Source organism: Fundulus heteroclitus, chromosome 5 (genome assembly GCF_011125445.2).
Source record: "Fundulus heteroclitus isolate FHET01 chromosome 5, MU-UCD_Fhet_4.1, whole genome shotgun sequence".
NCBI lineage: Eukaryota > Metazoa > Chordata > Actinopteri > Cyprinodontiformes > Fundulidae > Fundulus > Fundulus heteroclitus.
The window spans coordinates 18837452-18851433 of NC_046365.1; the positions used below are offsets into that span (position 1 = coordinate 18837452).

General features: G+C 39.7%; 1 protein-coding gene across 1 annotated transcript; it reads left to right on the forward strand.

Annotated features, from left to right (window-relative positions):
• The first annotated feature begins 643 nt into the window (after positions 1 to 643).
• On the forward strand, positions 644 to 13690 carry LOC105921323 (nicotinate-nucleotide pyrophosphorylase [carboxylating]). The gene is made up of 6 exons (XM_036137090.1): positions 644 to 705; positions 1181 to 1277; positions 1719 to 1980; positions 4570 to 4880; positions 13252 to 13383; positions 13471 to 13690. The coding sequence occupies exons 3-6, from the start codon at positions 1728 to 1730 to the stop codon at positions 13672 to 13674; spliced, it is 900 nt and encodes a 299-aa protein (XP_035992983.1). The 5' UTR covers positions 644 to 705; positions 1181 to 1277; positions 1719 to 1727; the 3' UTR covers positions 13675 to 13690.
• Positions 13691 to 13982: the final 292 nt, after the last annotated feature.

Here is a 13982-nt window from a genome sequence, read left to right on the forward strand (position 1 = left end):
TTTCTGAAGCAGTAACCTTTGAGTGTGGCGGTGGAACATGCTGATGTTGGTCCTTTTTGTTGGTGTGGCTCTCCACATTTTGTTGGTCACTTGTGTGTTTAGGTGACTTGTTGATGTGGTAACTTGTTGTGGTATTAAACCACTTGAGGTTTGACCATTTGTGTTGTGGGGTCAACAGTTCTTAGTATGTTTGGATTATTAGTTGCCACTTGTGGTATTGTGTGGTAACTTTGTGTAATAATCCATTTGACTGTTGAGCTCCCTTTTTGGGTCACATGTTGCCATCATCTAAGTCATTTGTGTTTTGTCTTAATGGGTGTTTTTTTTATTTTTTTATTTTACATCAGGTTAATTGGTTTTTCAACAACTTGGATTGAGTTTTGTTTCAATTGTTTAGCTCCTTCTGGTGACTCCTTCTGCTCCTTTGATTTCAGATGCTGATGGACCAAGCATAACAAGGAAAATGGTTACAGAGGTCCTAGTTAGGATCCTCTGTTTTAAGGGGGGAGGTGTTATGGCTGCAGTGGGTCTCTACCTTATTTTCCTTGTCGGGTTAGAGAAACAGGCCTTCTGCAGGTGGGATGCATTTCCCTGATTAATGCGCTGCTGCTTTAAAGCTGCTATGCTTGCAGCAGAGGAGAGGCTCTCTTCCCTCCTCAGATCCCAGTTTGGTTTGTAGCTTGTCTTATGGTTGGGTTTTGTTAGGTTTGTTTTGCATTTGCTTATTTCTGGTTATTTATGGTTTCTTATTTCAGTTATTCTCTCTTTGGGCTTTTATTTCTTTAGTATAATTTAATAAAATTCTGTTTTAATTTAACCAGAAAATCCTTGTGTGGTCTCATTGTAATGTTATCCCACCAAACGAGCCTGGTGGACGTAACAACGGGGCATATTTGATACAAGTGCAATTAACCGAACCAAGTTAGACAGTTTTTGTCTAAATCTTATCTTGTAAAAGTTTCTGTAAATGATTCTACTTTCTTTTTTTTTTCTTTTTTTTGGAAATGTAAACAAAACTCAGTGGGGTACAGTAAACTTCAATCCTAATTGTGTGGTATTAAAATGAATTATCTGTGCATGAAAAGTGGATTCAGAGGCATGTTAATCAATACAAACAATCAATGTTAATCCTATGGTGTGACCGCTGAGTGAGCCTGTAAACATTCCAACATCGACACAGGGTCAAATTCCACGCCACACTTTTCCTGGGGCTATGTGTGCTCACTTCTGTCCCTCTGCAGCCTGCGACCCACAGACACAGAGAGGCACTGAGACAAGTAAGTATGCATCTCATTAGCATTTATCGTGCTGTTGCATTCCCAGCCTGAGATACTGAGTTATATTCCTTTGTGTTCTGGTTTGGAGATTGGGAGAATAACATGCAGCGCAACAGAGCTAACTTTGTGTCTCTGACTGAGCAAAGTAAAGTGCTTTTTTTGCATAGAAGTTGAGTTAAGATCTAAAGGGACCTTATGAGACTTATGTAACACTACTTCAGCCTTTTTATCCTATATTTGTGTAATTTAGTGTGCTTGCACTTGGTGCTGCTTTGGAATGCAAATAGAAATCAGTAGACAAACGTGAGACAACGGGTCAGTTTATTCCAAATCTTACAGTGAGACAGTAGAGCACTTCAGATTGAAAATGTGTGACCTCCTTTTGGTTCCTATTTCTATGAAGAAATGAAAGAATTCAAACATACCTTACTTTACATGCAGGTTTAAAGCATGTCTGGAGCGAAAACACTAGTCGCCCATTCGATCCCACCTCACACCCTGACCCGGCTCGCACGTGAGTGGCTGGCAGAGGACACCCCAAACTTTGACCCGGCGGGGGTTTGCGTGGGATCAGAGGAATTGGAGGCTAAGTTGTTGTGTAAAACTCCCCACACCGTGCTGGCAGGGAGCCCTTTCTTCACAGCAGTGTTCGCTGAGGTGGGCTGCACCGTGGACTGGATTTACCAGGAAGGAGCGGTGATTGGTAAGCATACTATTTTTATACACCCTGTTATGTGTCTCTGGTTTTTTTCTTTAGTCCAACCTTCCCTAGCCAAATGATGTTACACACACTGTACAAAGATATCAAAATATATATTGAAAATAACAAAATTATGACAAGCTTCTTAAAATAGTCTTTATTAATTATTGTTATTTATTTTTTTTATTACTGACACAAGAATATCCATATTAAAATATGAATAGAATGTTTAATTTCTGCATGCAAAGGCTTTCTTTGGGTGTGCCCGATTCCTCCTACAGCCCAAAAAAACATGATTGTTAGGATAAATAGTGGATCTACAATTTCAACTAGGTGTGAAAGTGAGTGTAAATAATTGTTTCGCTCGTCTGAGACAAAAAAATACTACTGGAAAATGTCTTGTTCCTTCCCACCAGAACCTCTGTACATCATAAGATTTACCAGAACCACGTGAATAGTCAAGGAAATCTGATGGCTACAAATAGAACTGTTTGTGCTGCTGAGCATTTTAATCGAATTGTAAGACTTCCCTCATAAATGCAGAACCAAACTCTCTTCAGATCCACTGCTGTCAATCTGTGCCAAAAGTCATGCTGACTTTACACCTCAGTGTTAATTTGTGGTATTATTTGTTTGTGGGGTAAATACAAACAAAGTAATAAAGTAAGTAAAGTAAATAAAGTAGTGAAGAAGTGGAAACCAGTGAACCAGGAACAAGTGCTGGTAGCTGTTTATGCAAGGTTTATTTTACTCCTGAGGTCGAAACTTGGATCTGGAAATGATATAAAACCCAAATTAACCATCTTTCAGTTTTAAAGGGAACACACAATGCTTTTCAGTTCTTTGTTTTCACATTTAAATCATTCAGTTGTGGTCTATATAAAGTGGACCTGCAATTCTTTGGTCTGATTCCCTTAATGTTAATGTACACCCGTGTTCCCCCTTTTTAACCCTGTTCTGAGTCGGATCTGAGAGCAACTCGTTATGGTGTGATCTCTTTATATCTAAAGGATTTAGACATAAAGGGACAGGGTAATGAACAAACAATGACTTAACCACTTAGGTTCAACATCCTGCAACTTGGATTACAAAGTTGCTCGGAGAAATAAAAATGTTGGATTTGTGAGACTGTTACACTGGCAGTCCACAAACTTATTTCTGCAGCAAATACTGTGACTTGATTGTTTAGAAAACAGAGAAAACTAAACGGCTGGAAAAATATGACCCAAAAACAATATATAAAGACAACCTCAAGTACACAACAAAATGCATTTAAGGGCTATAAAAGTGGATTTTGCAGGGTATGTCCCCTTTAAGATCAGAAAGGAGTGAGATTTTCTAACTTGTTTGCTCAGGCTACCTAGTGTTAGTGATGCAAACAAAAAGCCATTTAACAGTCTGTATATTGTATTTCCAAACACTGCAGAAACTTTGTTAACTCAAAGTATCGCATGGTGCCATTATCTAAAATTTTTAAACGGGTACAAATCATCAGAAATCATCATGCATAGCAGCCATGATACATTCTGAGGTCAGCTCAGGTGAAATATGTCTTGGCTTGCCAAACAGAAGTGCAACTTTAGAGGTTTTCTTGTTATTTTTTTTTTTTTTTTCCATTTTGAAACTTAGTTTTGTGGTTTTTGTTTTTGGGCATAACACCATTTAATCAAAAAGTCCAAGTCCTACTGTTCAACAATGTGTGTCAAGATGGTGTTATTTAACAAAGTTAATATCAACTCCAGTGATACTTGTTCTAACCACTGGCTTTAAATTTTATTCCCCTGCAGTCATTTGTGTGTTCACAACTAACAAAACCATGGATATGTTTATCTCTCCATTATACGTAAACTTACTGGATTTATATTCTAACATAAATTTATTTATTCTGATGTCCATAAGACTCAACGGCCAGTACTAAATTTTACTACCTGGAGGGGTGGTGGTCTAGTGGTTGATCACTTGTGTCCTGGGAAGATTGCAAGTTCGAATCCCACAGAGCAAGACCCTTAGCTCCAGGGTCTTGCGTACACTCGCAGCTCACTGAGTCTGAAAAGGACAAATTTAATTGCAATGTACAAAGTTGCAATGGCAAATAAAGTTATAATTAAAAAGTTTTATTCGCATCCTTAAGTGGTACAATTTGTGCTGTTGACCTTCTGCTTTACATAAGACAAAAAAATTTTTCATCAACTATTGAAAACTGGGTTAAGAATTATCATTTACTTGAAGAAAAAAGTATGAGATATGCGTCTGGTCATGCCTCACATGAATTTAGGACTATTTCTGTCAGCCTGTACAATTATTATTAGCTTTCAATTATTATACTTTTGATTTAGAAGTTTTATAATTATGCTTAATTGTTTTTTTTCACAAACCTCGAAATTCTTACCATGTAAGCATGTGTAGGAGGTACCATTTATTGTAATCTACCAATACAAATAATTTAAAATTTCAGACAGAATGAGTTTAATTAAAAAGACAAATATTTTGTGATGCTAATATGCCATATTTAAACAGGAAAGAAATGGGTTCAACGTTAATTCAGTGAAACACATAGTATCACCATCTCTCCATTTTATGTAACATCTACAGGTCCAGATGCCGTCACCCTGACTGCTGTGGTGAGAGGCCCAGCCAGATGCCTCCTCCTTGGGGAGCGTCCTGCTCTGAACTGCCTGAGTCGCGCCTCTGGGATCGCCACCCGCTGCTCTCAGCTCAAGTTGATGGCAAAGTCTGCGGGCTGGCATGGAGAGGTGGCTGGCACCCGTAAGACCACTCCGGGTTTTAGGCTGGTGGAGAAGTACGCCATGTTGGTGGGCGGCACATCCATGCACAGGCAGGACCTGAGTGGGATGGTGATGCTGAAGGACAACCACGTCTGGGCATCAGGGAGCATCAGAGAGGTGGGCGGCTGCACCAGGCATTCACTTACAATTGTTCAAAAATCAACCCACAGAGATCTGATGGTCATATGATCAGAAGACAACAGATGGCACAAATACACATAATGGATTCTGGTCAACTGCAGACTACGCAGCATGTTTTTTTGTTTTTATAGCAACAACACACCAAAAAAATATTAAATTACTTTAAAAGGATTTTAAAGGTAACTAAAAACTGAAACGTTTACAAAAGACGAATCGTTGTCTTGAAACCAAGCAGTCTAAAATTTCTAAAAATTTGGTGAGTCCTATGGAGACTAGATATCTAATTTTCTAGACCAACCTGTAGTTTTCTAAAAGCCTTTCTGTGGCACTAGTGGTCTTTGACGTTTTAGAGGACAGGAAAAGGGGTAAAGAGAGAGAGAGAGAAGGGGAAGATTTGCAGTAAATCACCCAGACCAGGAATTTAACCCAGGACAACTTCATTAAAGACTGGCCTCTGTACACGGCCTTCCTGTTCTACCCAATGCACCACACAGTGCCCAGAGACCTGTTTAACAATAAATTGTAGTTATTTCATCTAGTGCATGTCTGCCACAGTAAGACACTCTCCATCTGAGATACACATGTGGTGAAAATGGCAATCTGATAATAATGATACTATAAAGTACCCTTACTTTACATACAGACATTGGAAAAACTAAGCATCAATGTTTGGAACAGTCATTCTCTGCAGGACCTGTCAGTCTTTTTACAGCGTTGCAGAGGAATTATGGCTCACTATTCTTTTCAAGGTTGTCACTTCACTGGGGTCTGTGGACAGTGATTCTCAAACTTCAGTCTTGAGGATTTTATTTAGATTGAGGTCTGAACTTTGACTGGGCCATTCCACCACCCTGATTATTTTTTTCTGTCAGTCACTGTGTTCCACATTTTCAGCTGCGTTTGCAATCGGCCCGTTGATTCATCCAGTTTGGGACCAGTTTCGGCTTTTGGGCAGATGCATGTGCAACATGCGCATACATGCGCTTTGGTTCTATTTATTTAGATGTTTCACAGCGCTTTAAAAAACAATAAATTAACCAATCAATCAGATGGCCCACATTTCCCTCTAGAACATATTTGCATTTAGATGATCTGACGGTAAACACAATTACAAGAATGTGGCCAGGTTCTGTGGTTGCACAAAGCCCATATCACACCTCTATCACCATGCTTGACAGTTGGTATGAGGTTTTGTGCGCTTGTAGACAATGTTTGGTTTCCCATTACGACCGAACATCTCTACTTTGGTGTCATCTGTCCAAAGGACATTGTTGCAGAAGCTTTGAGGTTCATTCAGATGGCGCTTTGCTAACAAAATTTGGGCTGCCACTCTCCTTTTTAAAGAGAAGAGCATGTCCATTAAGAAAAAAACTTGTTCTGTTTTTCAGTTTTCTATCGTTAACATGAACAATTACCAAGCGAAGTAAGGCCTGTAAATTCCCAGGTGGAGCTCTTGGGATGTTTGAATTTATTGTGGACACTGGATGGTAAAGGACATCAACTCATGAAGACTTGTTATATTGATATATATATATATATATATATATATATATATATATATATATATATATATATCACATGTAAATAATTTCACTTCATTTAGAATGAGTTCAAATTGTTTGGAAAAGCCTTTATAACCCTTCCTGGATTAATCTCCATAATATTGTTTTAGGTTGTTTAAAAAGGTGACTGTGTTGGCTTTTCTTGAAGGAATCTCACTTATAGCATGGAATCCTGAATTTAATTTCCTCTTTGAAAGATATTCTAGATTTGCGCCGCCCAGGATGGCAGCACGTTCTAGTAGCTCTGTAACTCTGATCTTTTCTTTTTTTCAAAATTTCATTCTGGCTGTTGTTGGAAAAAATAGCTTTTCTTGACAACCATTTCTTTTTGTATTGGATGCTGTGCAGTTGGATTGATTTTTCCAAATACTTTTTTATATTCCATTTCCATTCCAGCGTGTAGAAAATGGATGGATGGACTTTTCTATATTTTACTCTTTTGTTATGATATGTAACCATAACAGCAGGGTGGTTTACAACAGGGAACGGTTGATTAACGTCGCAAAAATAATACACAACTGAAGCCAGAAATCCCACAGGAGTTGAAAAAGAGGTGTCATGGTTGAAGAGCAGGAGCAAAGAGGACAGAGAGAGAAGCAGGAAGTTCAAATCATCTCTACCATCCATCATCATAGGCACCATGAGATCATTAGCTAAAAAGTTGGATGTATTTCGAGCCCTGAGAAGGACTCAGCAACAGCATCGGGAATGCAGTATTATGTGTTTTACTGAGACATGGCTGAGGGATCATATCCCCAACTCCAACGTCTCCTGACTATACGAGCAGACAGAGATTTAAAGATAAGCAAGAAAAGGAAAGGTGTATTGGCAGTGCTTGTTAACAACAGATGGCGTCACCCAGCACACGTTACTGTGAAATGTCGTTTCTGCAGTCCAGATATTGAGCTGTTGGCAGTAAGTTTTTGTCCATATTATTTGCCATGAGAGTCCACCAGTGTTGTTTGGTGGTTGTTTACATTCCACCCTCAGCTGTTGCCGACAAGATCTGTGATGTCATCAGTTCCGTTGTTGTCAGGATGCAGACACAACACCCCGATGCTTTTGTGGCAATATCTGGTGATTATAATCACGCCTCATTCTCTGCTACACTCCCAATGTTTCAACAGTTTCCCAGCTGCTCTACCAGAGAAAACGAGACACATATCAGGACCCCCTGCCGTTTGCTTATTGCCGTGGAGTTGGAGTTGAAGACGGCATCATAAACCTTCTTCTTTAACAAACCCACTGTCATCTGGACAAAGCAGACCTTTCCTGCTCACTGCCATCACCGTCTATAATAACTCTTTGACAAAATGAGTTACATCAACATTTAATTTCCCTTTGGGATAAATAAAGTATTTCTGAATTGAATTGAACAATTGGTAATTTTGATACATTGTTTTATCCTCATAGCTTGATCAACACAGTATAATTTATTTCATTTTACAACAACTTCACAAGAAGATTGAAACTGCACGATAAAATAAGTATAAATTTACAATGAAGAAATAAAAACAATCAATTAAACCCACAGTGAACGTCTTTGTCTTAGTCAATGATGCCAGATGAGGACATTAGACCAGCAGTAGATTTTGAGAACACACCCATACAGGTCAAAAGCGCCAGATTCACCTTTCATTCACCCTCTTGTTGCTAAGAGAACTCTTCTAAAGTAGAACATGAAACTCAGAAATCTGAGAAGCAAAGCCCTTTGAAGAAGATAAACAAACTCTTATTGTTAGAAAGCTACACCGCTCAGAGACATCAGAAACTGAGCGTTTTAATCAAATTGTAGAACCAATCTCTCTTCAGATCCACTGCTGTCAATCTGTGCTAAAAGTCATGCAGTTCTTTGTTTTCACATTTAAATCATTCAGTAGCGGTCTATATGGAAGCCTTCAGATAGGGGGTTGTGTGAGCCATCTACTTTTTATTATAAAAATATTTGAATTTGTTTGCTATGACAATTCTGTTTAATAATGAGTAAGCATAATTAAGTGTGTGTTTGTAAGTGGTGCAGTAGAATATAAAGTATCCACTCGGTTCATCTTTAAACCATACAGTTTTCAATGCTTTCCAAAGTTGGCTCTATGTATAAAGAAACATTTGTAACTACATGTCCCAGCAAGCTTTGCAGCCCCTTTTCCCAGGCTGTGCCTACATCTCCCAGCAGTCTTAGCTCCCCTCATGCTATAAAAAAAGAGCGGATGCAAGTTATTACTCCTTTTACTCTGTGACGCGGTCGTGTGTTACTCTAACCTGACTCTCACCAAGTGGATTTACGTCAAGAGTCAGGTTAGCGTAACTCTGAGGGCACAAATAACATGGTTCTGAGAAACTCTTCACCTGCTCCATCCCTTCGAAAAGAAAAGCTGACCGCAGCTTTGAAATTCAGCTGCATGGAACCAGCTGATTTCCAACTCTCTTTCAGGTCAATGATCGATGGATCCTGGTGGCAGAAAATCTAACAGAGATTTTCCAGAGGAAACAACCAATCTTTTATTTTCTTACTTTTCTTCCAAGCGTGGGCAGGATAAAGTAGTAATAATAATAATAATAATAATAATAGATACTTTATTCATCTCACAATGGAGAAATTCACCTCTGCATTTATCCCATCCCCTTGAGGAGCAGTGGGCTGCCACTGTGCGGCGCCCGGGTAGCAATCGGGGGTTAAGGGTCTTGCTCAGGGACCCAGAGTGCAGGCTGTTGGGATTGAACCGGGTACTTGCATCCTTCTCTGAGTGCAAACGTGCTGCTCTAACCACTAGGCCACCACTCCCCAAACAAGTAGATTTTAGACGTCTAATGGTCCAGAACTGCCTGTGTGCTTTAAATTTTGAATTGTGTCCTCAGACATGCAAAGTTTGTGAATGTGATCATTACTGTGGTTTGTTTATGGTAACCCATTGCCATAAGTAATGACTCATGGTAACCATAAGTCAGCCAGCAGACTGATTTTAGACGTTTTGAATGTTTCTGAAGTAGTCCCGTAGTTGAGTCTGTGGCCTGCAAAGCTGACCATTCCTTTCTCTTCCTCTCTTTTACATCCTGATATTTACCACATGGTGTCCTGTTTTATGGTTCTTTGTCTGGGGCGCTTACTTTAGGCTAAGAAACTACAGCCATGTTACATTCCTCTCCCTCCTCCACTGCCAGTGACAACTGCTGCCCCAGCATCGATCAGAAACATTAATCATCGCGTGTTCCACTTCTGCTTACACACTCAAGTTGATCCAAAAGCTTTACTTCACATAAGTTGTAGGTGTTGACCTCCGATTATTCCTGCTAATCAGGGTTGCCATTCAAATCCCTCTGTGCAGCCTCAATTACCTGTTTAGTTGTCGAGATCGGGGAGGAATAAACGTATAATTTTTCAGTTACTCGCTGGTTCTTAATTGATCGTTTTGTATTTTCCTTTGATTATTAGATGTGATGTACTTAGTTATTGGAGTTTGTGATTCAAATAGTTTTAATCGTATTGGGTTGATTTGGTTTAAGCTCTCATAGATGAAGAAATACTTGTTGGTGCTTATTTAGATTTTCTGGCCGAAGGTTAGTGCTCGAATTATCCCTTTTCAAGTGAACAGTCGAGAAGTTACATCGTATGGTGATTTGGTTAATAATTATTAACTGCCAATTGTGGTTATGAATTGTAATTATTTATAGTTAATAGGGCTAGACAAATCTGAACTTCTTCCACAACTTTGAACATACAGATGCTTCTGGTAATTTTGGTTAATGATGATTAAATATTAAGTAATTCTAATTCCAGACAGCTAAAGCTATAATTAGCTTATTTAGCTAGCTCGAGCTATAAAGGTACAAACATTTCTGGGCCACAACAATTGTAAAACTTTTGTTGGTCACATGCATAAACAGTGAAAACTATGATCTAAATAAATTTGCAGATCAACCAGCAGGGCACCTCTTCAGTTCATGAGGCTAGTTGAGTCATATTCAGGAAAAAAGTGTGTTCTTTACACCTCTTTTATGACTCCTCTCATTTCAATCTTCTCCGTGAAGAGTCAGGGGCAACAGATAAATTAAAGACATTTCCAATAGAAACATTTTGTCCACTTGCTGAGCACTATTAGCTTTTAACATTTATCAGGAAACATATCTTTGTTCTTTTATCTCTATATTTCTTTAAAGCAATGCTTTCCACATGCAATTTCTGCACCTCGCTCTTCATGTTCCATTCTAAAAGGCTTTGGATCGTCTTTTTGTGCAGTGATGAACATGTCCCTCCTCCCAGCCCGTTTTAATACACATATTTTTTGCTGTCACATTATCTGGAAACCAATGCAATGTTCTCACATACAGCTCAGGGATTTCTCTGCTGTCGCATTGGATTCAACTATACACACCACCAATAAACAAATGTGAATTAAAAATACAGAGAAAAACATATAGTTGGACATTTTTAGCTCATTAGCAGCACTTGATAATATCATTCTTTAACCCAAGGCCTTCTCTGACATTTCTAAGTGACATCCACGCAACCCAGTTTTTCAAAATGTTGCAATAGCCTGGAGCTCAAGCCATGCACCTGACACCATCACAATGTGACTATGATCATATGTTGAAATGTTTGGTTTTGCACAGTAGGAAGCAGAGGGAAATACAGATTGAGCACCGGCTGACAGACGTCTTGAGTTCAGCTTTCCTTCTGATACTTCACCAAAGGCTGATTTGGCAACGTGGGAAATGGTTGTAAATATTTTTTGTTGCGTTTATTTTGCATGCTTTGTGTTCACTTTTCTGCATTTTAGTTTTGTTTCCCTCTATAAATTAATTCAAAAACAAAAAATGTTTTTGAACTCAGTTAATCTGGTCGTAGGGTCAGAGGGCGGGCTGCAGAGCGGCAATCTGCTGCTTATACACAGGTGTGTTGTGGACACCTATTTGTCACCAGGCAAAAATGAGCTGAGGCGGAGGAAGCGCGCACTCTGCCCAGAATCACCGGGTCAAGAGGAATTCACACCTCCAGGGACTGCGCCCTGGAGGTAGACAAAAAGCCCAGCGTTTGACGCGCTTGTAAGGAATCTGCCCATTCGACCCATTATGAGAAGCGGTTGCAGCAATGCTCACACCTATGCGTCCTATTGAATTGTGCTTTTGGGTGCGGGATACTACTGCCTTCTCCTTTTCTTCGCAGCTTTCCCTGGCAAAGGAACTGGACCGGCCCGGATCTGGGGTCTTGTTAGTAAAACTACGCGTGGAATCCATACTAAAAGTGTACGTAGGCCAAAAAGTATTCTGATTGATAAAACCATGCGCACGCTCACCAGCAAGCAATTTCCCTTTGTAGATCACAGCTGCACCTGAACGTTTGCGTACCTGGTTCCGCCTCAGGTTCAGCCCTGTACACGCCCAGATTCATGGTCGATGCAAAGCACCTCATAAAGGTTAACGTGTATAAAAATGGGTCAGCGGATCGGTTTTTTATCATGATGTGGCAAACACGGAGACAAAAACAAAAACAAAAAAAAACGAAGAAACTGTGAAAAAATTCACAGACAGTTTATTAAATGTGTAAATCAGAGGTGAAAGCACATATGTTTCACACATTAAAATAATTTGTTAAAAAGTTAAATTGATCGCAGTTTTAAAGGCCAGATGACAGCTTCACACCGTGCTCCGTGTTGAAACTCCTCTGAGGCTGTGCGTTCAGATCAACAGTCTGAGGAGGGAGGGAGACCGTGAGGAGGCCGATAGGTCTCCTCCCAGAAAAAGAAAAGACCAAAAAAAAAAAAAAAAATCTACAAAAAGCTGTTTAGGATGCTGATGGGACGCGGACGCTGGGCTAAGCGAGCAACTTCTCTGCGTTCTCTGTTTGGACCCAGAAACTTTACGCACGAGTGTATTTGACTGTTTAAAGCAATTAAAGTAATTGCCGCAGACCTTGTCCCAGTTTATCTATTAATTTCACTACGGTGGTCATCAGGGAGAGAAATTGAATGGTAGAAAACCCAGATGAAATGTGCAGACTTTTATTTCAGATTTTAGACGGCTTATAGATATTTTATTCATTTGAAGGGTGCTCGTGTAGTTACGCAACACCAGCGCAAACAAGTATTGCACAGCGGTTTTGAATGCTTATGATGATGTCGAAATATGATTAAAGTCTGATTATGGAGTGAAATTGAACGTCTGAGAGCGATAATCAAGCTGTTTGGCTGCAACTCACCACTTTTCCATCTGCATAGCCAATTTCCCGTCTCCAAAATTAGCGTACGCATGAGTCAGAGTTGCCGTGAGGACCGCGTATTTTCCTGTCATGTTTTAATAGATACTAACTTTTACGTGGAAAGTGACGTACGCAATTTTCAGGCCCCATTTTATGTGTACAAGCTTTATAAATGAGACCCCTGGCAAAGAGCGCGCCACGGACCAATCAGCACTTCCGTAATCAGGACGAGCATTGTGGATCAAGAGGTGGTTCTTGTTGGCAAATTTGGCTCATCCCCTGGGGACAATTGAGGACTTTTTACAGATTGTTTTGAACACTATTTTCTTTTAGCTCTATTGCACAGGCCCCTTGAAGGATTTTTGAACATTCTACCATGTGATATGCGTATTTCAATCTATTCTAACCAGGCTAGCTAAGGTTATGTGGTTGAAACCTTTTATTTTAGTATTGTTTTTATTGGAATAAACCATTACTCGTTTTAATCATGTGTAGTGTCTGTTCTTTGGGGATCCTGAGTTGCTTTCCTACCATTGTGTAGGGAACATAAGGTTATATTGGCCACAAACCTAGAATCCTGTTTGTTTCTCAGGCTGTGAAAGTGACGCGGTCGGTGTGCGGCTTTAGCAGTAAGATCGAGGTCGAGTGTTGCTCCGCAGCAGAGGGAAGGGAGGCAGCCAGCGCCGGGGCAGACATTGTCATGTTGGACAACTTTCAGCCACAGGTAGGGCACTTCAAAACACAAATGGTCAAGAATAAAACTTAAACTGCAACTCTAAAACTTGTCCAACATGACATTTCTCCCTTGTAGGAGGTTCATGTTGCAGCACGAGAACTGAAGAACGAGTTTCCAGCTCTCCAGATAGAAGTCAGCGGTGGAGTCACTCCAGAAAACCTAGCTCTGTATTTATCCTCTCATGTAGACATTATTTCTCTGGGTTGCATCACTCAAGGATGCCCAGTTGCCGATTTCTCTCTTAAAGTGCAAAAGCAATACATGCAAATAAGTGATTAAATTGAACTGATTCTTGCCATGTAGTGTTTCTTGTAAACTTCATAACCCTTGAGCTTTTTTTTTTACTTCAAGTCAAGTTTCAACCAGAAACTTCAGTGTATTTAACGCATAATAGTGCATATTTTTAAAGTGGAAAGAAAATGGAGAAAATAGAATACAATTCAGCCAAGTACCATAAGTGGTGATCTATATCTAAACTCATTATGAAAGAATTAACTGTTGAATACATTTTGGCCTTCAATGTGGTGAAACATGGTGGTGGCAACATTGTGTTGTGGGGATACTTTTCAAAGTGAAATACAAGGCAA

Excerpts from the sequence above, each read along its gene's own strand:
- LOC105921323 (XM_036137090.1), top strand. The coding sequence starts at position 1,728 with ATGTCTGGAGCGAAAACACTAGTCGCCCATTCGATCCCACCTCACACC. Across the intron at positions 1,981-4,569 it reads CCAGGAAGGAGCGGTGATTG|GTCCAGATGCCGTCACCCTG; the intron begins GTAAGCATACTA and ends TAACATCTACAG. Across the intron at positions 4,881-13,251 it reads CATCAGGGAGCATCAGAGAG|GCTGTGAAAGTGACGCGGTC; the intron begins GTGGGCGGCTGC and ends TTTGTTTCTCAG.